Source organism: Nicotiana tomentosiformis, chromosome 9, assembly GCF_000390325.3.
Source record: "Nicotiana tomentosiformis chromosome 9, ASM39032v3, whole genome shotgun sequence".
NCBI lineage: Eukaryota > Viridiplantae > Streptophyta > Magnoliopsida > Solanales > Solanaceae > Nicotiana > Nicotiana tomentosiformis.
Window position 1 is genome coordinate 62,779,274 of NC_090820.1, and position 24,022 is coordinate 62,803,295.

General features: G+C 40.0%; 2 protein-coding genes and 1 long non-coding RNA gene across 8 annotated transcripts; 1 reads left to right on the top strand and 2 right to left on the bottom strand.

Moving 5' to 3' along the window:
- Window positions 1-13,735: 13,735 nt before the first annotated feature.
- LOC104095660 (uncharacterized) lies at window positions 13,736-15,496 on the bottom strand. Its single transcript, XR_686159.4, has 2 exons — window positions 15,207-15,496; window positions 13,736-14,275 (listed from the first exon to the last, which is right to left on the bottom strand). It is a non-coding gene; the product is annotated as an uncharacterized lncRNA (long non-coding RNA).
- A 90-nt stretch (window positions 15,497-15,586) lies between these two features.
- LOC104095659 (ENTH domain-containing protein C794.11c-like) lies at window positions 15,587-19,239 on the top strand. 3 transcript variants are annotated; one of them, XM_070185574.1, is made up of 5 exons: window positions 15,587-15,603; window positions 18,110-18,246; window positions 18,340-18,462; window positions 18,527-18,688; window positions 18,759-19,130. In XM_070185574.1, exons 2-5 carry the CDS (start codon window positions 18,140-18,142, stop codon window positions 19,072-19,074), a joined length of 708 nt encoding a protein of 235 aa, XP_070041675.1. In that variant the 5' UTR covers window positions 15,587-15,603; window positions 18,110-18,139; the 3' UTR covers window positions 19,075-19,130. The 3 variants fall into 3 exon arrangements, with proteins under 3 accessions (XP_070041675.1, XP_018626108.1, XP_070041676.1); XM_018770592.3 differs by lacking the exon at window positions 15,587-15,603 and adding an exon at window positions 17,842-17,936; XM_070185575.1 differs by lacking the exon at window positions 15,587-15,603 and adding an exon at window positions 19,153-19,239 and having other exon boundaries at window positions 18,081-18,246; window positions 18,759-19,113.
- On the bottom strand, window positions 19,162-21,834 carry LOC104095657 (actin-like). Of its 4 annotated transcripts, none has more exons than XM_070185573.1 (5): window positions 21,747-21,834; window positions 21,054-21,126; window positions 20,571-20,964; window positions 19,559-20,172; window positions 19,162-19,410 (listed from the first exon to the last, which is right to left on the bottom strand). In XM_070185573.1, exons 2-5 carry the CDS (start codon window positions 21,111-21,113, stop codon window positions 19,345-19,347), a joined length of 1,134 nt encoding a protein of 377 aa, XP_070041674.1. In that variant the 5' UTR covers window positions 21,114-21,126; window positions 21,747-21,834; the 3' UTR covers window positions 19,162-19,344. The 4 variants fall into 4 exon arrangements, with proteins under 4 accessions (XP_070041674.1, XP_009600120.1, XP_018626102.1 ...); XM_009601825.4 differs by having other exon boundaries at window positions 21,054-21,125; window positions 21,744-21,828; XM_018770586.3 differs by having other exon boundaries at window positions 21,054-21,125; window positions 21,718-21,791.
- Between the last annotated feature and the right edge of the window lie 2,188 nt (window positions 21,835-24,022).

Here is a 24,022-nt window from a genome sequence, read left to right on the forward strand (position 1 = left end):
ATTCGCGGAAGGTCTTGCAAAATGGGTGTACCAGTTAGAGATGCTATTGTGTGCATAAATAGGGTATGGGATGGATCATGAGTATTGAGGCGATGTGGTCTCGTGATACGGGTCACTCAGAATGAGTGTAGATTTGGTTTGTTATGTTTTTGAATAGAGCTATTATCATTTCTAAGTCAAGTCAAGAGTAAACTGGAGGAAGTTAGGTCGGTTAGTAATGGTTGAATCAGCATGATTGTGGCAATGATCAGTTCCTTCAGCGTGTGAAGTTGTACATGTGGTTTATAGTTGTATGTGTGGGCTTGACAGCCACCACAACTTGATTGATTTGGGAGGTAATTGATTCAAATGGCCTTGTTGTGTAAATGGATTCTGGAAGAGTCATGACGATTTAGACTGCGACTTGAGGTTTGTATTGTCTGCGGTTGGGGAATTCTGTTGCGTGTTGCATTGTTTCTTCTGTAATGAGCTAAGTGAAAGGTTTCTAGCCAATGGAGTGTTTATTCTACTAGTAGTTCAGGGATTATGATGAATTCCGGTGTTCTCGCGTAGCGGCATGATAGGTGCAGTGAGCGGCATGGGAATTTGAAAGTTCAGGATCAAGGTTGCGGTTCGGTGTTGACAAGAATGTCACGAGCTCGGATGAGCTGGGAAGAATTTAGATGTTCAGAGTAAGCTGACATTATCCTAGTGTCACCTGGGAATGGTGTTCTGTGGAAGGAGCATTGTGTATTGAATTGCGGGTTCTTGAATTGCTTTACAGATTAGTACGGTTGGTGGTATGGAGGTGCAGACTTTGCTACCTGTGCGAAAGGTCGTGGGAGCGTACCCACTGGGAAATTTGTATAAGTGTGACATGTTAGTCACTTGATTGTTAAAGATTGAAACCAAGTACGGAGATTTTTGGTACTATCATTAATGTGAGAGTTTATGCCCGGAAGGCGCTCTATTCCTTGGTTGTAAACTGTGGGAGTTTGGTCTGGAGTGGACGACTACTAGTGTGTGCCATGAATGGTGCCATTGTGGACCATTGGAAGGTCATTGGCCCAATATAGTATGATCAGAATAGGCTTGAGGTCCGTTGGTGGTTCTGATGTGAATGTGTGCTCTACGTCTGGTCGGATGTATTCATTTGTCATAGCATTGCTTACGGAGAAGTCGTCGGGCATTGGATGTTATTCCCGTCGTCAGCTATTCCGTGTAATCTCTATTGTGCCATGTGGGTTGTGAGACGGCTTGATTATTCGCACATGTGTTGAGGTCCCGTGTAGCTTGTGGTGTTATATGAGCAGGATGGCTCTCGAGATGTAGGTCATTTATCGCACCTTAGTCGTGCTTGAGTTTTGTAACGTATGGCGCTATCCATCTCCCCATGGATTTGTATTATGTACTTGGCGTGCTTGTGATCGATATTTGGGCATTTCGTAAGTATAAGCGTTACGGCTGGTTGGGTGTTTCCTTACTGATTGTCATGTTTGGATTGGGTTGTACGCCGCAACAATGTCATGTTTGGATCGGTTTGCACGCAACAACAGTGAGATATTGAGTATGGTTCCCTATACTTATTTTTGTGTATTTGTTTCTCATTCTCTAAGAAAAGTTCATAGCGTCTCTTCAGCCGTTTTATTCGTTACGCGGGCCGGGTAGCTCCTTTTTCTAGAGTCTGTTCTCCTTTAAGTGTCATATTCAAATTGTAGCTTGTTGGTGCATTGATGACGTCATACAAGATCTGGGTCAGTGTGTGAGATGGCTTATTGCCTGAGCAGCTTGTGTTGGGTGAGACGAGATTATTGGACCTGAAATCAGTGCAATCAAATTTATATAAGATATATTAAAGAGCAAATATCGTTATTCAGTTCAAAATGAGGTAATGATCCTTGTCAGGAGGAGAGACTCCATGATTTGTTGATTCAGCAGGTGGTTATGAGCTTCTACACATCTCTTTAGTCGTGGCAGTATTGCGAGAGTTGGAACATGGCTTATATGCATTATGAGGTGTATTGCGGGCATCAGATTCGTGAAACTTCAGCTATTGTGGTCGGAGGATGTTATTATGGGCAACCGACTTATGTGCTGCATGGTGTGATTTCAGCACAAATGTACGATCATGTTTTGGTACAGTGTGTAGTGATTGGTACGGTGTTCGTATGTTATAATCAGGTCTTGAAGAGAAATGCGGAGGATGGAATTTGGTTCTAAGGCTTATTGACTAAATAGAAGGGAGAATCTTTAGTCTGGCTCGAGTTAATGTGCTCAACTGGGTTGTGGTGGCACGGGTAGGTGCACAAGGTGTTGAACAGTGATCTTGGGGGCAACTCTGGAGCAGTTCTTAGCACGTTCAAGGACGAGCGTATGCTTAAGTAGAGGAGAAGGTAACGACCCGACCGGTCATTGTGAGCTCTAGCGCGTCGTTTGGCGGTTTGAGACCTTGAGTAGCTTCACTTCATGCTTTATGACTTGTACAGGTGGTCGGAATTGATTTGGAAAAAAACATTTTATTTCAGAAGCTTTATGTTGGAAGAATTGACTAAGGTTTGACTTTTGAATAAATGAACTCGGAATTGAGATTTGAAGGTTTCAATAAGTTCGTATGATGATTTCGGACTTGAATGTATGTTCAGGTTGAGTATCGGATCACCCAGGAACATTTCAGTGCTTATTTTGGAAAGTTGGCATTTTGAAGGTTTAAGAATTTTCTAACTTTGGTTTGAAGTGGGCTTTGGTGTTATCGATGTCTGTTTGGGATTCCGAGCCTTGGAATAGGTTCGTATTGTGATTTATGACTTGTACGCAAAGTTTGGCATCATTTTGGAATGTTTTGGTATGGTTCTGACGCGTTCGTCGAAGTTTGAAAGTTTAAAGAAGGATTTTGATCGTCGATTCGTAGTTTCGATATTGTTTGGCGTGATTTGAGGCCTCGACTAAGTTCGTAATGTATCAAGGTCTCAGGGGCTAGATTCTGGATGGTTAACGGATCGGATTTTGGACTTAAGAAAAAGCTAGAGAATTTTGGTTGCTGGTGCAACCGCTTCTGCGGAAGTTTCATCGCAAAAGCGAGGCAGTGAACCGCAGAAGAGGCTGGAAGTGAGCTGGGCAGAGACCGCAGGTGCGACCATTGGAGTGCAGAAGCGGAGGTTGGCCTAGAAAGCCTGGGCCGCAGAAGTGGACATGGAAGCGCAGGTGCGCGAGCGCAGAAGCGCTTGAGGCCCGCAGAAGCGGAAGCGCATGTGCGCTACTGGGGGCGCAGAAGCGAGGGCTATTGGTTTGTGCTGGAGCCGCACCTGCGATGGTTTTTCCGCAGGTGCGGAGCCGCAGAAGCGGCTACTGATCCGCAGGTGCTCCCGGGTTTCGGGGTTATCCTAGTTGATGCTCCCGGTTTCGTATATTATTATCGTCTTTCATTTCTTTTTTAAACTACAAATGTTGTACGTTCCCGTGGATTTAGAAGTGTAAGTCTCTTTCCTTATTAAAATATATGATTTCGAAAGTAATAAAATGGGTAATTAAATTGATAAATCACCGTATTCTTGCCTTACGGCGGCGTTAGGCACCATCACGACCTATAGTGAATTTTGGGTCGTGACAAATTTAGTACTCCGTTTTTATACTTTCTCATTGTTTCACATCCCGAAATTGTAGGAGAAGATTGAAGAAACATATGTTTGATATAGTTCAATATTCTTGTTCATATACTGCTTACAATATCTAACGAGGGTTGGGCTACATTGGGATTTCAAGGGGTGCTCTTTGCTTCAAATGAGGTTTTGATTTGGCTTTTCAATACTTTTCTGTCTTAGCAATCTAGGAAGCACCTATTAAGAAAAGAAGGCTAACATTATCATTCCAAAAAAAACGGTATCGTGTTTCTCTCTCCACCCTAGGCAACTATGTTAACATGCTGGCTACTACTGAAGTGGTAACTTGTGTGGTTCTCTTATTTATTTATTTATTTATTTATTTATGTATGTATGTTTTGTTTATGGTGCTCCCTGTAACTTCTTTTCTTTCTTTTCCCTGAGATATCTAACCGTCGAAGAACATAATAAAGCATATTATTACAGGTGATGCTTTGACGTCGAGCTAGTCTACTTGTTTACCCTCAAATCGAATAACAATTGAATTTAAACGCGATTTTAAGGATACGTGATCTAACTTGATACAAAAATGAGAAATCAGATTTAAATTTAAATAAATGATAAAATAAAATTAAAAAATACAAACCACGCAGGTTGAACAATCTTGGCCTTGGAGGTTGGTCACCCTCGAGTCAAAGAAGCTGCAATCGATGCCAGAACAGAGTGATAAGATAATAATGACTAAAAATAACAGTTTATTGCTTTGAGATACGTGTTACAATGTGTTGAATGAATTATTAGACCCCTTTATATAGTAGATGAGTCATATTCTAGGAACATTTCTATAAAAGGTAAAAATCTCTTGATTTGCTGATTACCGGTTCCCTGCTGATACGTGCCGAGATTCTCGCCGTAATATCAGTCCGGTTGTGGATATTTCGGTCTTTTGTTATTTATCTTCGAGCTCGTTCGAGGCTAAGGTCGACACCGGACTCAATTTTCCTCGAAGGTAGGTTTTCCGACCTTGGGTGCTAGCTCGGTGAGACTCGAGGTCGGTCTTTAGTTCGTGGTCACCATGTTCCTAATCTACCAAGTCGAAATCGAGCTCGACTTCGACCGTATACAGATAGTCCCATCATTTTTTGGAGAGTAAATGACGAGAAACGATATGAGCCGCCGATTCTCACTTTGATATATCATGACGTAAGTGACAAAATCATGAGCCTCCGATTCTCACTTCGATAAATCATAACGTAAGTGATAAGAATGGTTGAAACGTCCCGTCGGTCCAGGTTTCAAGGCATTAAATGCGTGTCAGTTAATGGTCGGCAACTTCAGGATGCAAACCGCCGTTTGAGAAAACTATAAATACCCTTTCATCCATTCATTTAGAACTTTTACATTCAAACTTTTGCTCTTGTGCTTTAAGAAACTTCATCACTCTTATCTTCTGGTTTTTTGAAAGCTTACATAAGTTGTCTGCTAAACACACCTCCTCTTTTATTAGCACTTTCTTTTCTCCTCTATTTTAAAGCAATGGCAAAGACTTCAAAAACCGTTCCTCAAAAAGAAAACCCTTCTTCCTCGAGACCATCTGAGAACGTTTTGCCTATTTTTACTGAGGAACCGATACTGAAACCCCCTCTAAAGATGTTCGTCCCTATGGGGTGCCCAACCAGAGCCAATTTCAAGGTTGACAAAACCTCCTCGGTACCGGGTCAGTACGAGCCGGTCTCGAGATACATATGTTCGGTCACTGACAGTGTCCTCGCCAAGGTCAAGGAGGACTGCAATTGGGTCCATAAGAACGTGGTGGTTCCTACGCCCGAGGAAGCGATCACCACCCACGTTGAGGATCTTTTAAGTGTTTACACTTACCCTTTCACATTGGGTTCTTTAGATCCAGTTATTATAGCTTTCTGCAAAAGGTATGAGGTGACTATTCGGCAGATTCAACCTTCGTTTTGGAGGATTGTAATTCTCCTTCACTTCTTCGTGAGAGAACTCGAGGGGTGTCCCTTCACCATCGACCACCTGATGCGCCTGTATAGTCCCCGACCTTTTCGATGGGGGCTAATAAAACTTACCCGTCGGGCTAGTAAGGCCCCATTCTCGAGGATCGACAAGGATCAGGACCGAGGCTTGTTGGGCCGATTCATTCGAGTGAAGACCTCGGACTTAATCCCGGCCGAGGACATGCCATATCCTGAGAAATGGAACATGAAGCGTAAGTATAAGCTTGCCTTTAAGATTTCGTTTATCATTTTTCTTTTTCCTTTCTTCTTATCGATTCTTTGTGATGCAGTTGTTTCTTGGATGCCGGATGTAGTTCCTCGACTCAAAGAGTGGGTCGAGGGCATCGTGTTGCAAAAACCCTATTCCGAGCATGCGTGGCACAAACTTTCGAAGGGCTGGTGGGAGGCCCGTGCTCACGGTGAGATTTCTCTATTAAGTGAATCAACACTTAGTTTTCTTAGTTGCATTCGTTCTCACTATTTCTTCCTTTGTAGGTCTTCCCAAAGATGTTGAAATGAGGCTCCCTTTCAGCGATGAAGACATCCTTCCCGAACCATCTGTTCCGAGGCAGGATAAAGAGAAGAAGAGGAAAAGGGTTCCGAATTCTCCGAACTCGGAGAAACAAAACCAAAAAGGAGGTTGGTGCGCAAATTCAAGGAAAGTACCAGCGCCCGAGAGGTCCCATCGGATTCGCTCAGTTGATTGAGGTACAAGTCCGAAGAAGAAGAAGAAGCCTCCGAGCTAATGATCCGCGTGAGAAGCGGTACCGAGTTGCCTCAAACCAGGGTAGCCGATGAGGAGGCAGTGGCCGAGGCCTCCGAACCAACGAAAGGCGAGGCCATTTTTCCCCTAGCTAGGGAGGTCGACAAGGAGACCACGACCGGTACTTCTCAGGCTGAGGAAAATGCCCCGAAGGATGCGCTCGGGGTGATAGATCTTTACGAGTCACCATCATTCACCAACTCCATGATAAACGAGGCCCAGATGCTAAAAGGATGCCCAAATGAGGGGCCTCAAAGGGCGGCAGATTCCTTCAACAACTTCTTCGATGGCTTCCATTCTACCACCTCGGAGGATGTCACCTGGTTAGGTGACTTACGGGTACCAAAGAAGATGCCACCTTCGGGAGCCAGCGGATTTTCTTCGAGTCCGAGATTAGTAGACCGGTTCCCAGCCCCGAGTGCAGATCCTGACCGGAAGCGGTCGATCATCATATCGATACTAGAGGATGCCCATGTTCTCTCCGCCCCCATGGGGGTTGCCATCTATCTTCGATGCCTGGTGACCGAAGAGGATCAGGACAAAATAGACGAGGTGGAGGCCCCCTATCTTTTCAACGATGCTCAACAGGCGTTGAATCGGGTAACTACGAATGCCTTCTTATTATGTACTTAGATTAAGTTGCAAACAATCGTAATTCTTCTTTGTGTTCGCATGCCTCGATGCTTCATCACGAAACGTTTGTCTGATATCGGGAAGAGTTAAACCAACACGAGGCCGAGACACGAGAGCTTATTGAGAACAAGGATGCTTACAAGCTCCTTAGTGAGAAGCTCTAGGCCGAGTTAGAAGCGGCTCAGAAGGAACATGCCAACCTAGTCGACCAGGTAAGACAAGCATTTGAAGTTAGTGACGATGATTCAGACACAGTGTCTAACGACCCGAACACGCGGTCTCAAAAGAAACTTGACCAAATCGAGCAGCTCCGGGTGGAGGTGGACAAGGTGAAAGCTGAGGCTGAAGAATGGAAGAAAAACATGGACCGTCTGGCCTCGGAAAAGGAGACTGCCCATGCATAGTTGGCTTCGGCCGAGGTCCAGCTTTGGGCTGCAAAGGAAAAAACCTCAGTACAAGCCAAAAAGATTGAGGAGCATCAGTCTCAGCTGGACTCAGTTGTCTCCGGTCAAGAAAATCTGGCCAAGGATCTTGAGGCAGCCAAGTTAGAGGTTGTCATGGTCAGGGCCGAGGCCGATGATAGGGTGGCTTAGCACAAGGCTGATGCCGAGGCGGCTCAGGACCAAGCGAGGAATATGGTGAAGCACGCGAAGTGGCAATCCCGAAGGGAGGCCCTCGAGGGAGTCCATGCTCGGGATTTTGATTTATTAGCTGAAATCGAGAATGCCAAGATATACGAAGCCAAGACCAGGAAGCTGGCTTATCCCGAGGAGGAAGATTTCGAGGGGTCCGAAGATTCGGGTGAGTCCGATGGTGGCGAAGACCCCGTAGGAGATGATGTGGCCCCTGATGAAGACTAGGCCATTTAGGATTATTTTAGGCGTTTTTGCCTTTTGTTTCTTGTATCATCTTTTTGTTGAGGCCGTTTCGGCCTTTGTAAAGAATTTGTATCGGGGCTATTCAGCTCTTGTAAAAGGAATTTTTGATATATATATAAGGCTTTTTCCTTTTCACAGCTTTTGAATTTTTCCTTTCCTTTTTTATTTGTATTCGCAAAGATCGAAATGCCTTAGCACGAAATAGTTAGGTTATGTTCGAAGGTTCGAACAAACCTTGCCTTTAACATTATTTTTTTAAGTCATCGTGGGGATTCAGTGTTACCGAAAAATTTTCCCCAAAGTAGTTTAGGTTTATAATTTGCCGAGGGTAGCCTTTAGAATCGGTTATGAAGATTTTTTGAAGGCCTTATTTTTGTTATGGGTCTCGGACGTCTCCGAACCTTATTTATATAATCGTAGTCTTTTCGAATTCGGGTAATGCCAAATAAGCTTTGTGCCCTCGAATTTTGTTATCCTGGCACGGCCGTAGCCCTTTAATTCGGGCAATGCCAAAATAAGATGCCAAGTCCGGACCCTTTTGCGTTTGAGGCGCCGTCCGTGAAGATGGTCCAGATTCCCGAGGAAGTTCCTGAGTTAACCAATAACTCTCTTTCGACCTTGGGTATCAGGGCCAGTGTAAAGTCGGCCACAAAGTCTGCCAAAATTTGAGACTTAATGGCGGTTCGAGGTTGATACTCAATATCGTACCCACTTATTTCTATGGCTCATTTGGCCAATCGGCCCGAGAGTTCGGGCTTATGTATAACGTTCCTCAATGGGTAAGTAGTTACGATCCATATGGGGTGGCATTGGAAATACGGTTTTAGCTTCTTAGAGGCGCTTAGCAAAGCGAGCGCCAATTTTTTCAGGTGAGGGTACCTAGTTTCGGCCTCACCTAAGGTCCTACTAACATAGTAAATTGGAAATTGCGTACCTTGTTCTTCCCGAACTAAGACTCCACTTACCGCTATCTCTGAAACTGCCAAGTACAAGTACATTTGTTCGTCTGTCTTCAGTATGTGAAGCAGGGATGGGCTCGATAAATACCTCTTGAGTTCCTCCAAAGCTTGTTGGCATTCCGGGGTCCACGAGAAGTTATACTTCTTTTTCAACAGTGCGAAGAATTGGTGGCTCTTATCGGACGACCTCGAAATAAATCACCCCAGGGCGGCTATTCGCCTGGTTAACCTTTGCACGGCCTTTACATTGTCCACGACCGTGATATCTTCGATGGCTTTGATTTTATCGGGATTGATTTCGATTCCCCGATTGGATATCATGAATCCGAGGAGCGTACCCGACTCAACTGCAAATGCACATTTTCTGGGTTCAGCTTCATATTGTACTGCTTCAGAATGTTGAAGGTTTCCTGCAAATTTTTTAAATGGTCCCCTGCTCGCAGGGACTTAACTAATATGTCGTCAATGTAAACTTCCATTGATTTTCCTATTTGTTCCTCGAACATCCGATTTACTAGGCGTTGGTAAGTGGCACCAGCATTTTTTAATCCAACAACATTACGTTATAACAATGTGTCGTGTTTAGTGATAAAGGAAGTTTTTTCCTGATCACCAGGGTCCATCCGTATTTGGTTGTACCCAAAATAGGCATCGAGAAAACTGAGGATCTCGTGGCCGGCCGTGGCATCGATCATATGGTCGATGTTGGGCAAAGGAAAAGAGTCTTTGGGGCATGGATTATTCAAATCTTTGTAGTCTACACGCATTCTTAGTTTATTCCCTTTTTTAGAGACTACCACTACGTTTGCTACCCAATCCGGGTATTTAACCTCCCGAATATACCTTATTTTAAGAAGTTTAGATACCTTATCCTTGATGAAAGCATGCTTGATCTCGGACTGGGGTCTCCTCTTCTTTTTAACCGGGTTAAATTTCGGGTCCAGGCTTAGCTTGTGAGTGGTTATCTCCGGCGGGATTCTTGTCATATCGAGGTGGGACCAAGCGAAACAATCTTCGTTAGTTATAAGAAATCGAATGCGTTTTTCCCTGAGCTCGGAGTTTAGCCCCGTGCCCAGGTATACCTTTAGATTGGGCAAGCTTTCTCGCAATATGACTTGTTCCAGCTCCTCGACCGTCGATTTAGTGGCATCGAAATCATCGGGGGCTATAAAAGATCTGGCAACCCCATAATCATCATCCTCGACTTCTTTTTGTTTGCCCAAATCTGCTGAAGATGGTATCAGTGATTACTATGTGGCCCCGCTTTTTACCATCTGGTTTGGGCCTTTCGATGTCGAAACTGTAGATGCCGATATCACCTCCTCGACCGCGAACATTTCCTTCGCAGCTAGCTGTTCTTCGTAGACTATTCTGACCTCATGGGGTGTTGGGAATTTCAGTGCCTGGTGTAGTGTCAAGGGCACCGCCCTTATATTGTGGATCCATGGACTCCCGAATAAACCGCTATACCTCATGTCCCCTTCGATCACATAAAATTTAGTCTCCTGGATGGTCCTGGCCGTATTTACTGGTAACGTTATTTCGCCTTTGGTTGTCTCACATGCCATGTTGAATCCGTTCAGAACTCGAACTGCATGCATGATTTGGTCTTGTAGATCGAGCTGCTCCACGACCCTTGATCTAATGATGTTGGTTGAGCTACCTGGATCAATTAACACACGTTTAACCCGAATTTTATTTACGAGTACAGATATTACCAGTGCATCATTGTGGGGCTGCACGATCCCTTCCGCATCCTCGTCGTTGAAAGATAAAGTTCCCTCCGGTATGTAGTCTCGAGTTCGTTTCTCCCTAGTGATAGATACTTTGGTGCGTTTCAACATTGGCCCATGTGGTATATCAACCCCTCTGATGATCATGTTAATGACGTGTTGAGGTCCTTCTTATTCTTCCTGTTTGTTAGAATCCCTGTTCCTGAAATGATTCCTGGCTCGGTCGCTCAAGAACTCCCGAAGGTGCCCATTGTTGAATAGACGAGCTACTTCCTCTCTCAATTGTCGACAATCTTCCGTTCTGTGACCGTGAGTGCCATGATATTTGCACATCTGGTTAGGATCCCTTTGGGTTGGATCGGACTGTAGAGGTCGAGGCCATTTAGTATCTTTGATGCGCCCGATAGCTGATATAATGGCGGCAGCATCGACATTGAAGTTATATTCCGATAGCCTCGGTGCGTCTTTGGACCTGTCGAAGCCATTTTAGGTCATAAGCCCCCGTCTGCTTTGACTTTGGTCATTTCTTCTTTTGTTTCTCATTGAGTTTCGCCCGGACCCGCTGCTTCTCTGATCTCCGTTATACGGCTGATACCGATCCCTGTTTGGCTTCAGTTTGCGATTGATATCTCTCTTGACTCTGTCGAGGGTTCTGACGGGATAGACTGACCCCAAAGGTGCCCCGAGTTGATCATCTTTGACTATGATTTTCGATTGTGAATTAGCGTCAATCGGATTTGCGATCGGAATTCCAACGGGATCAGCAGGCGATATCTCGGGCGCTATGTTGTTATTTTCACCTTGGTGACCGGACCCGTTGTCAACATGCAGAGGTGCTGATTGAGAGTTTGCCATTTTTGTATTTTAGCCTGGAATCAAAGATACTTCAAAGAGCAAGTGTAAATCAGTGTGTGTTATGGAGATTTTTGTATTAAATAACCACTATTATCCTTAGCCCCACGTTGGGCGCCAAACTGTTTACCCTCAAAATCGGATAACAATTGAATTTATATGCGAGTTTAAGGATATGTGTTCTAACTTGATACAAAAATGAGAAATTAGATTTAAATTGAAATAAATGATAAAAAAATAAATATAAACCACGCTGGTTGAACAACCTTGGCCTTAGAGGTTGGTCACCCTCGAGTCAAAGATGCTGCAATCGATGCCGGAATAGAGTGATAAGATAATAATGACTAAAAATAACAGTTTATTGCTTTGGGATACGTGTTCAATGTGTTGAATGAATTATCATACTCCCTTTATATAGTAGAGGAGTCATATTCTAGCTACATTTCTATAAAAGGTAAAAATCTCTTAATTTGCTGATTACCGGTTCCCTGCTGATACGTGCCGAAATTAATATCCGTCTGGTCGCGGATATTTCGGTCTTTTGTTATTTATCTTCGAGCTCGTTCGAGGCTAAGGTCGACACCGAACTCAATTTTCCTCGAAGGCAGGTTTTCCGACCTCGGGTGCTAGCTCAGTGAGACTCGAGGTCGGTCTTCAGTCCGTGGTTGCCATGTTCCTAATCTACCAAGTCGAAATCAAGCTCGACTTCGACCGTATACACTACTTATGCACGATGTTTCGTGTTCCAATGATCGAGATATCTGTTAATTGAACTGAAATACCTGGATCAAAAGTTAAATCTGTTAAGCATCCCCAACATGATGTGGGAGTTGGCGCTCATGTCATTGGGCTATAGAATTGGCATCTGGAAAATCTACAGCTGAGTGCCGTTTATTTTCAGGCAAATTAATTTGGAGCAGCACCAATATGTAGTCTCAAAACTCATGATGCTTCAGCACGTTTAACACCTTTTTGCACTACATCTTATCGGCTAACAGTTTGGCTATAGTTGCCGAGTTTGTATGAGCACGATATTCTCAAGCTCAGATGTAACTCCATTCCCCAAGTTTTGCCTTATGCCAACTTAAGTCTATACAGCGAGATTATCAAATACTAGCAATGGTTTCTTTAGAGACAATGTATGTCTTTGTTTACAGTGGCCATTTCCTTGTTAAGCTGGGACCTATGTTGTCCTCACCGTTTCTCCTAGTCCTTCTCGCTGTCCCTGTATTTTCTTCCTTTTGCTAGGGATCTAAGCATTGACTAATTATTTTCTGCAGCTGTGACGGCATTAATGGCCTGCATTTACGTTCTAGCGATGCTACTGGTACTAGACCTATCAAGTAGACCCAACATTTTATTTGACTTTTGAAAGGGTACTCTATGTGTGGCTTGGCTAAAAATGCTGATCTAAGAGTTCACCAGCGTCCAATGCCTCGAAATGTTCAATTTTGATGGCAAACTTGGTGATGATTATTACAAGCATTCTGCTTACTTATGTACAGCCCCATCAATTGCGGTTGGAGAACCCTATAAACCAGTCTTGGGGGCTGGTATTTCTTTTGCTTGAAGATTAACTGCTTGATACGCGTACAAGGATTTTACATTTACTCCAATTTTAACTACCCATCAGATCTAGCTTTATCCAAGGGCAAAAAAAATTAAATAAACAAAAGAAATTAATTTAGTGCCTTGATATTTCAAAGAATATAGAGGGCTGTGTGAAATTGAAAAACAAAAAGAAGAGAAAATCATTATGGCTTCTTGGCTTTTATTTTCTTCATTCATCATTTTTTTTGGCTTTTATGCTATTTAAATATTAATATTTTATACCTGTGAAGAATATAAAAATAAAACTTTTATCATAAATATTACTTTTTGCTAGTTGATCGAAGGGACAAAAGGTCATTTCGGGGACATCCGATAAAATGGAAGGGACAAAAGGGATATGTGTCGCGTACACAATAATTACACATGTTTGGAAACATTACATTCTTTTTATACACATTAATATAGATTTCAATTCAAAGTTTGAAAAAGATAATGCTAAGAAATTGATTTGTGCCTTTTCCTATACGAGTTCAAGATGTGCCCATATTGTAAGTGAGATAATTAATTAAAAGTTTATAAAATCACTATAATGGGGAGCACTTGCATGATCACCCCTTCTTTGCATTTCCGAAATTAAAGTGCTTAAATTACATCCAAACTATACACGGTCACTATACAAAAACATATACAACTATGATCTCACTATACAAAAGATATACAACATATAATATCATTTATACAAAACATATATAATTTTAAACAACAAAGCCAGAATCTTTCAAATATTTTACTTTACTATAGTTCATGTGCACACTAGTATAAAATATATACGCTTTTTACACATCGTAAAATAGTATATATATTTTTATACATCGTAGAACAGTCTATACACTTTGGATACACAAAAGCGCTCGGGCTACATACATTGGGGATACACTGCAACAATGTACGATACACTTTATATACAAAAATTATACAATATATAATTGTGTATATATAATTTTTATACACTATATAAAATTCCAAATTTAGTGTGGTGCTTCGTATGTTATTGGCATAGAATGGTCAGCATATGCAACTCTTAAAACACAATCCTTTCCATCCACCTTTTCTTTTCTATCATCTGTTAGACATCCACGTAGAAAACTCCACCACCCACCGCTCTGCATTGTGGTTGTCGCTGCAGTGCCACCACCATCGCCACTGCACTGCCCTACTCGTACCCCTAAAAATAGATTTTCAAAAATCAGACTCGCCCATCCCTGAACCAGCCTTATCAATCCATAATTTCACCAACCAACCTAAAGAATTAAGGTCTAAAAGAGAGAAAAAGAAAAAAAGAGTGAGAATTTATACAAAAAAATTATCACAAAAAGAAGAAGAAATAGAAAAGTAAGAATGAGAAGAATAAAAAAATAAAAGGGGATGTATATACAGTTTTTATACATTATGTAAAAAGACTATACACTCATAATACACAAATACACTCATGGTACACTCAATATAACACTTTGGATAAACACACACTCGAGATATACTCAATATACACTAAGAATGCACAGCTAACGTAGACAATTTTTATACATTACATGGCAATATATACAATTTTTATACAAAGATACAATATAATTTCGTGCATGTATAACTTTTATGTACCTGCATATATAATTCGTATACATTGTATAACTGTGTATATATAATATTTATATGAAATTGCAATACAAATACTGCTTAGCCATCCCATTAAACCCAAAACTACTACCAATACCCACTTCAAAAGATCTTCACTCATAAAATATCATTATGACCCAAAGAAGAAAAATAAGAAGAAGAAAAGAAGCAATTACTCTTACAAAAAAAGAAAAACCTGCTGAGTTACCATACAATTTCATATCCTCATAAAAATTACTATAACTACCAATAAAACACCATTAGAAATACACAAAGCTTTGACTAGAAAATCTCACGACTTCTACTGTCACTCTATTATTATTCACCGTAGCTTTAATAGAATAAATTCTTTTAAGATTTGAATTAAACTTTCTTTGAGTTTTGTCGGTACTCAAACAAGCTTTTCCAGTATGAAGTAAAAAATAAAGAAAAAGAAAATATAGATCTGAATAGAAAGATAGAGAAAGAAAAATAAAAAAAGAAAAAAGAAAAAGAAAAATAGCCAAAGAAAGAAAAAAATAAAGACAAAGATAGTACAAAAAAAGAAAGAGGTGAGAAAGAGGGTGAAAAAATTACCTAGGTTTAATTTGATAAAATGGAAGAGAAAGAGAATGAAATTGGTCTTGGGAAAAAAAAGTTATGCATCAAATACAATGAAAGAAAAAGAAAGAGGATAGGAATAAAGGTGGCCTTGGGAAGAGAAATACATTGGGAACAGAAGGTGGCTACAACTTGTAAATAAATTAGGTTGGAAGGTCATTTCGGATCAATGATAAAAATATTGGCTAATACATTTTTTGAGAGGCCATACAATGTCATTTACTCAAAAAAAGAAGTCGAGAATGAGTGGTAAACTAGAGCTGATACCTCATATCTTATGCGGCTTCTCACTAAGCTATATAAAAGTACGAAAGTTCTAGGAGTAATTGATAAAATAATACCACCAAACTGACAAGAGAGGACGCCTCATGTGGTAGGTATCCTTCACCTCTAACATTTGTGATCTTTTTAAGTTATTGAAATTATTTTTAAGAATAAAGATAATTGCTTAAAATAATGAACTAAAGTGATGTTTGGTTGGGAGAAATGGAAAAAACAATCTCCACACAAAATTTAACATTGTCAATACAATGATTGGTTTCACTTTTCCTTTCACATTAAAGCCGGCTCTAATGTTTTGAGTGGTAAGGCTCGTGCCTTAGGCTCTCAAATTTGGAAAGCCCCATTTTTAAAAAATAATATGCTTAATGGTATTTAAAAAATAATATCTAGTACTTTTAATATAAAAGTCGAGTTTTTAATATAAAAGGAAAAAAAGTACTTTAGATATTTAAAATAATTTGACTTAGTTAAAATGAGTAGATGAATAATTTTTCCAACGTTTTAATTTTTCACTTTTTATCCCTTCATTAGGTAACGTGTCAAACTTTTACTCTCCCTTTCTTAATTTGTCCAAGTCAATCTTTCTTTTCCCTGATCTCTTCATATTTCAGAAATCCTTACATATTTTCTGTCTTTCCCTTAAATATTCTTACTCATCTTCTTTCTTCACGATTTCATTACTCATCTTCTTTTTCTGGATTTGATTAGTTCAAGTGTTCCACAATAATTTTAAGTTTCCAATAGTTCTATACTTCTATTGCGCTATTCACTTATCTGAGATCAATAATATCTCAAGAAAGATTAAATGAGTTGGTCATATTATCAATTGAAAAGGAATTATAAGAGAAAATTGATTATAAAAAAGATGATTAATAACTTTGTATCTCAAAAAGTTAGAAGAATAGACTTCAAATAAAAACATATCTTATAACTTTCTTTTAAAAATGTAGGCATCATATTAAACTTTGGCTTTAGGCCCCGTATATCCTTGAGTCGTCCCTGTTTCACATGAAGTTAACATTATTTTATACAATGTTTCGTTCCACATGTTATTTTTCTCATAACTAATACATGCAAAAATTATGCAAGAATTTATGTATTATTATATGCGAGATAGAATATGGATTAAGAATCTGGGGACTAGTAATATAAATAAATGACAAAAATAACCTTTCATGAAGTAACCAATACTTTATTTGGTTAGAAAATAAAAGCATACTCTAAAATGTACACTATATAATAATTTTTACTACAACAGACCATACATCAAATAAATAAGAAAAACTACCAGTTATGTCCATTTATAAGTAGCTTATTGCAAAAATTGGCCAATTTATAAATATTACTAATATTAGCCAAATATTACTAATATTAGTCAAATATTACCAATTAGCTATTTGTAGCTAAAACAAGGTCAAATTTTCTTTCTTTTGAGTGGGTGTTATTAGAATAGATTGAGTACATCTTAAGAAATTTGAATCTTAGTTTTGGGATGATTTGGCTGAGTTTTGAGGTGGTTTGAATTGAAAATTCGAAGTAGAAGATGAAACATGAAAAAAATAATTTGTGTATCACACTGTGTATCATTTGTGTATCACATATGTATTATATTTGTACCAAATGTGTATCACATGTATATCCATGTATATCTGTGTGTGTGATACATGTGTCGCAGAAGAATTTTTTGAATTCGATTTTAACTATGAATTTTGATACTAAAAGTCTAAATGAGTCCAAATCACCTCCAATCTTCCTCAAAATTTGTATATTGACTCAGTTTTCAATGAATTTCAACCATACCCATTGAAAAATGGTCCTTTTTTGCTTAGATTTTTAGAATATTGTATATATATATTTTGTATTTCATCGTCTTGTTTGCAACCTCATCCATGAAATTTTCTTTTCGTCTTGCATCTAATGTTGCTGACCACGCTTAAAAATATGGAAGGAGATCTTTGCATATGATTCTTGGAGAGGAAGAACCTTATTTATTTGGGTTTTCAATTTTTATATGTGCCTGGTTAGTTTTGGAAAGTTTATGATTAATGGATAGAGATTGGTAAGTTGAAACTTATTCGGGACATTTATGTAAGATTCCCAATAAATAATTCTTACATCACAATAACAACCTATATTATAATCTTTCCATTAGAATCCCTTGAATTACTAATCCTTACATTACATTCCTTGCACTATATAACTTGCTTCTAAACGAAACGGGCCGGACCATAAGGGAAATGTTGACAACACGCCTACTCTGACAACTCCTTAAATTTGCTTCTCATCTTGTACTTGTTTGCAGTGGTAAAATGGTACTATAAAGCAGTATTTCCCTCTTGTTTTGTTAACGCTGAAGGAATTAATTAATGCTGGAAAATGCAAACATAGGCAGCTGCCTGATTACATTTGACAAATGACGTTGCGGTATTTGTCTTTAGAATATCTAATTGTCAAATGTTGAGGCCTTCCTAATAGTTCCATTAGTCTCAATTACATACGCAAATCCACTTTATAGAGTAGTTGTTTGTTATGTTAATGGAGTAGTTAGTTGTATTTCCATCGACAATTATTTCTAACTATATATATATATATTTCAGTTGATCGATTATCCCCATAACAAATTCGACATGGATTCTTCTCTGTTGCATGAATTCAGAAGGCAGGCTTCCTTGTTCCTCAAAGAGAAAATCAGGACTGCTCGACTGGTTCTTACAGATGTTACTCCTCCTCAACTGTAACTTTTCTTGAAAACTAACTTTCATTGGCTTATCTTTAATTTTCAGTCAGTTTCTTCTTATCATTAATTTTTGTTGATAATATATATAAGGCTGGCAGAAGAAGCAACAAATGGAGATTTGAGTGCACCAAATATGCAAACCATGAGACTAATATCACGTGCAGCCTTTGAAGTTGATGATTATTGGAGGATTGTTGATATTCTGCATAAGAGGTTTGTATTATAATGTTTGTACTTGCCTGGATTTGGAATTCATTCATTTTAGGTATGTGCACAGATTGTCGAAATTTGAGAGAAGAAATTGGAGGTCATCTTATAAGGCTCTAATGTTATTGGAATACCTGCTAACTCATGGACCACAAAGTATTGCAGAGGAGTTTCCAAGTGATGAAGATGTTATCATACAGATGGCAAGTTTTCAATATGTTGATGAAAAAGGGTTGGTATTTATTTACACTTTGCTTTCCATTTTCTCAATATTCTATTAGCATTATATATGTGCAATGCAGGTTTAACTGGGGATTAAGTGTTAGAAATATGTCAGAGAGGATCATAAAGCTACTGGAAGACAGAAGCTACCTGAAAGAAGAGAGAGACAGAACGCGAAAAGTGACAGTTGGAATAAAAGGGTTTGGGAGTTTCTGCAAACGTCCGACCATTTCCGAGAGGTGCAATACTGACTGCCAATACAAACAAAGGCTGGGAAGTGCTCTCAATGATCCAATTAGTGATGAGAAGACATATCCCTTGAAATGGGATCACCATCCATTCTGTGATACAGAGAATAATCATAGCCAAGCTTCCTTGCTTTCCACCTCAGGATGAAATCATGTACTAGTATTACTTTTCTTTATCAATGAGATTGTTACCTCATCAAACCATCTAGCATGGTGGACGCATATAGAAATATGATTATGGAAAGTTGAAACTTCTAAATCAATAAAAATAAAAGAATAAGATCATCCAGCAATCAACTCCTTTCAATCAAAACACAGAGAACAACAAATACAGAAAATAAAGCTAGAATATAAGATGCTGCATTTCTGGTCCAGCCCACAGTATGTTGCTTTCACCAACATTATCATTCTTGGAAAATCAGAAGCACTTTCTGTGAACGATTGACGGACCAGCTTCATCATACTCTGTCTTTGCTATCCACATCTGCAGGCAAACAAGACATACAAACTGCATTAGCAACTGTCTCAAGCTTCTCCATTTAAGTAATTATTAGACAGACAGACAAAACGCTGTGACTTTTTTCTTTTAGGTAGTGGAGGGTGGGGAGGGAAGGGGGGAAGGGAAAGCAAACCTGCTGGAAGGTGCTGAGGGATGCTAAGATAGAGCCTCCAATCCAGACACTGTATTTCCTCTCTGGTGGTGCCACAACCTTAATCTTCATGCTACTTGGAGCCAAAGCAGTTATCTCTTTGCTCATTCTATCAGCAATACCGGGGAACATAGTAGAACCGCCACTAAGCACTATGTTTCCGTAAAGATCCTTTCTAATATCCACGTCGCACTTCATGATAGAGTTGTATGTGGTCTCATGGATTCCTGCCGCTTCCATTCCAATCATTGAAGGTTGGAAAAGTACCTCAGGGCATCGGAAACGTTCAGCACCAATGGTGATCACTTGTCCATCAGGAAGCTCATAAGTCTTCTCGACAGAAGAGCCAGATTTTGAAGTCTCCAGTTCCTGGTCATAGTCAAGAGCGATGTAAGCAAGCTTTTCTTTCACGTCCCTCACAATTTCACGCTCAGCTGTGGTGGTGAACGAGTAACCACGCTCAGTGAGGATCTTCATCAAATGATCAGTGAGGTCACGACCTGCCAAGTCAAGACGAAGAATGGCATGTGGAAGGGCATAACCCTCATAGATGGGGACTGTATGGCTAACACCATCCCCAGAGTCCAACACAATACCTGCAGAGAGAAAAGAAATAATTAGTTGCAATGATCTGAAGTGCTCCTATGTATGCAAGAAAATATGGGTCCAGTGCCCCAAATATCTGCAATAACAAGTGAATCACATAATCCCCGTGTAAGCTGACAAATGAACAGTTTCTTCGATGGTAAGTAAAGAAGTTTATAGTCAGCATTGGACATTGGTTTTTTGCAAAGGATAACAAAAAAGAGACTACTACTTTGGTACAACATCTAAGACAATCATTCTCGTATCTGCATCAGTCCATACGAGGAAATCCCATAAGTAAATAATTGTAATCACCAAGCCCACAAGGTCTTATGGTAGCAGAATCAATAACTTGACAGCTCACATAGTAAAAACAGAATAACTTAACAAAAAAGTAAGGATTTATTACCAGTAGTACGACCACTGGCATAGAGTGAGAGGACGGCTTGGATAGCAACATACATAGCTGGAGTATTGAAAGTCTCAAACATAATTTGGGTCATCTTTTCACGGTTAGCCTTGGGGTTAAGAGGTGCTTCAGTTAGGAGGACCGGATGCTCCTCAGGGGCAACACGGAGCTCGTTGTAGAAAGTATGATGCCATATCTTCTCCATATCATCCCAATTGCTGACAATACCATGCTCAATTGGGTATTTCAAGGTTAAGATACCACGCTTTGACTGAGCTTCATCCCCTACGTAGGCATCTTTTTGACCCATGCCCACCATCACACCAGTATGGCGGGGGCGTCCGACAATGCTAGGGAATACAGCTCTTGGAGCATCATCTCCCGCAAACCCAGCCTGTATAATAAGAATTTCAATAACAATAAATCACAAGTTAACAAACATCATTAACACAATATTATAGGACAACAGAGACTTGAGCTTACCTTGACCATTCCAGTTCCATTGTCACAAACGAGTGGCTGAATATCCTCGCCGTCTGCCATCTATGGTATTTTCTACATCCAAAACTGAAGCCTCAGTACAAGATAAAAATCACCATCTATCTTGCTTCTGTATTAGAGCATTTGATGATTCAAAATAACAATTAACCTTAACAGTAATCAGCACCCAATAAAATGAGCTTTCTTAATCAAATACAAATCTATCCAGAAACCACAACTTATTCTTCTTCTCTACTAGTTTGTGCTTTATAGAGAAGAAAGCTTCACGTTATTTAGTTTTTCTCTCACAAAAGGAAAGGTGTGCACACAAGCAGGCTCAGAGGGAAGAAAACACAGAAATAGCTATTACATTGCAAAGTAATGGGGCCCGTCCGATCCAAAATTCAACTAATTGAGAGCCTTTTGCTAATAAAAGGGGGAAGAGATCCATATGTGAGTCAGAAATGCAATAAAAAAGACACAAGGTTATGAATGTCAAGCGAAGACCCATCCGAATAGCATTTCAAACTAAGTATGTATAAATATAGCTGATATCGGACCCAGATCATTTTATCTTCCTTCAACACAATAAAGCAGAAACTAATGAAACGACACAAGAAAAACGACAAGTAAGGATCAACATGTAGCTATCACAGGGACAGAAGACCAAAGGAAAATGCACAAGAATTGCACCTTTTTTTTTTTGGATTGGAGAGAGAAGATGTATCGCTAGGCAAAAAGGGATGTGAAATGGTGAAAAGCCTTTTTCTTTCGAGAGAGAGACATATTGGAAGACAATATATTGAAGAGGGGCAAGACATCTCAGCCGTTGGATCATGTTTACTGATACGTCGTGGGGCCCATCATTAAGTGGTCGCCACACCTCTCTTCCTCTTCTTACGCTTTTTCTCCCATTTCCTCCTTTCTTTTAGGCTAAGCATATCTTTCTTTTTTTTCTTTAGTAGCAGAAATTTTTATTTTATTCATGGTTTCTATTCCCACTCCCCCTCTCCCTCCCCACTCCCATGTTTTCTATTATACACCATAGACGAGTTCGAAATTTGAGTTTTTAGAATAAACACCTTAAATATTATTTTTTTAATTTTATTTTATATGATATTCTTTTTCTTTTAATATACTTCAAAAAGAATGACATCTTCTATATTTTAAATTTTTTTATTTTTTTATTATAACTCTTATGGGTCGTTTGGTTACAAGAATGAGAAAAAATAGTTCTAAAATAAAATCTTAGAATATTTTAACTCGCGTTTAATTGGTACACACAATCCTACATAATTCACCATACTCAATGTGATATTACAATTCTGTGATTGTTTACCCTAAAATTGGGTAACAATTAAATTTGTATGTGGTTTAAGGATATGTAATTTAATCCAATACGAGCAATTAAGAATATCAAATAAATGAGTTAGAAATGAAATAAATGTTCAAACCAGTTGCAATATTATGGCCAAGCCTGAATTATGACTGACTAATGACCTTGTCCTCGGTTGGACCCTCGATTCAAGCCCAGTCGTGAATGAAGAACAGAACAAATGAGCAAAACTTTAACAATAGCTAAAAGGAAGAAAATAAACTGGTATTGCTTTGATTCGCATGTTATAATGTGTCCAAGAAAAGAAAAACCTCCCATTTATATAGCAGGAGAGTTTTAATTCTAATAGAAGTCTAAAAAAGATAAAAATCTTTTTTTTCCGATAATTGTTGATCCGCAGTCGACATCAAGCGAGATTCGCGCCGTGATATCTAGTTGAGGGCGAGTATCACTGCCCTCTATCCGCCATGCACAATCGTTCATCGTGTTTCCCGAGGTCTATAACTTATACTTGGCCCGAGGTGCATTGCTTTACCACATCCGATGACAGATACATCGTTTGCTCCCCTTGGCCTCGATATGAAGGGTCTCAAACTCGATTACAACTTCGTGGATCCGTGTTCTCCCTTCGTTTCCTCGTCGGGAAATCAGGGTAGACTTTTATCCCCGACTTTACTCGTACACAGATAATCCCCTCGTTTGCCGGAGAGTAGGTTTACCGAAATGACGGGAAGCGATAAATGGACCTCGGTTCCTTTCTTTGCACGTCCCAACCGAAATGACGGGTCAATGAAATGTCCCATCAGTCGCATCGTTCTGACTTCGGACATGTGTCAGCCGCCGGTTGACTGTCCTCGAATGTGAAACGTCACACATTGATTGTTCTTCCCCTATAAAAGCTCCGATCCTTTTTCACTTCTTCCACTTTCCGATTCCAGAACTTACCCTCGAATTCTCTAATTGCTTTTGACTCCTCCAAATCTTCATACATTGCTCCTTAAACCTTCATATCTTCATCTTCAATCCTCATACATTCTCTTTGGATCTTCAACCCAGACCTTCATACCTTCATCCCATTTTTAAATCTTCATATTTTTTCTTTAAACCTTCATATTTTTCCTTCAACCCGTTCCCGATGTGGCTCAGGAGCCCCCCTTGAAGAGTTTTGTACCCGGGGGCTGCTCAATCGGGAATGATTTTAACGTTGAGAAGCCTCTAGTCAACAAGACCGAGGCGAGGGAGCATGGAGGTACATATGCTCCGTTACTGAGGAAACACTACCCACAATTCGGGTGGACTGTAACTGGGAGGGCAAGGAGGTGGTTGTCCCCTGGCCCGATGACGACATCACTACTCATGTGGAAATGTGCTTGAGTGTTTACACCTACCCCTTCACATTTGCCCCGATGGACCCCATAGTCTTCGATTTCTGAAAAGGTACGAGGTGTGCCTTGGGAAATCCACCCATCCTTTTGGAGGATCGTAATCCTCTTACGATACTTTGTGAACAACACCGAAGCCCTTCGGTTCACCCTCGACCATCTGCTTTGCCTATACAGTCCCCAAATCATTCGAGGGGGGCAAATCAAGCTCGTTCTCCAAGCAAGCAAGGCTCCGTTCTCGAGCATCGACGAGG

Bases quoted from the DNA above. Each gene is read 5' to 3' on its own strand.
- LOC104095657 (XM_070185573.1), bottom strand. From the start codon at position 21,113: ATGGCAGACGGCGAGGATATTCAGCCACTCGTTTGTGACAATGGAACT. The intron at 20,965-21,053 runs GTAAGCTCAAGT...CTTATTATACAG, and splicing joins ATGGAACTGGAATGGTCAAG to GCTGGGTTTGCGGGAGATGA. The intron at 19,411-19,558 runs GTTTGCTTTCCC...GTTTGCCTGCAG, and splicing joins CCCTCAGCACCTTCCAGCAG to ATGTGGATAGCAAAGACAGA.
- LOC104095659 (XM_070185574.1), top strand. From the start codon at position 18,140: ATGGATTCTTCTCTGTTGCATGAATTCAGAAGGCAGGCTTCCTTGTTC. The intron at 18,247-18,339 runs GTAACTTTTCTT...AATATATATAAG, and splicing joins GATGTTACTCCTCCTCAACT to GCTGGCAGAAGAAGCAACAA. The intron at 18,463-18,526 runs GTTTGTATTATA...GTATGTGCACAG, and splicing joins GTTGATATTCTGCATAAGAG to ATTGTCGAAATTTGAGAGAA.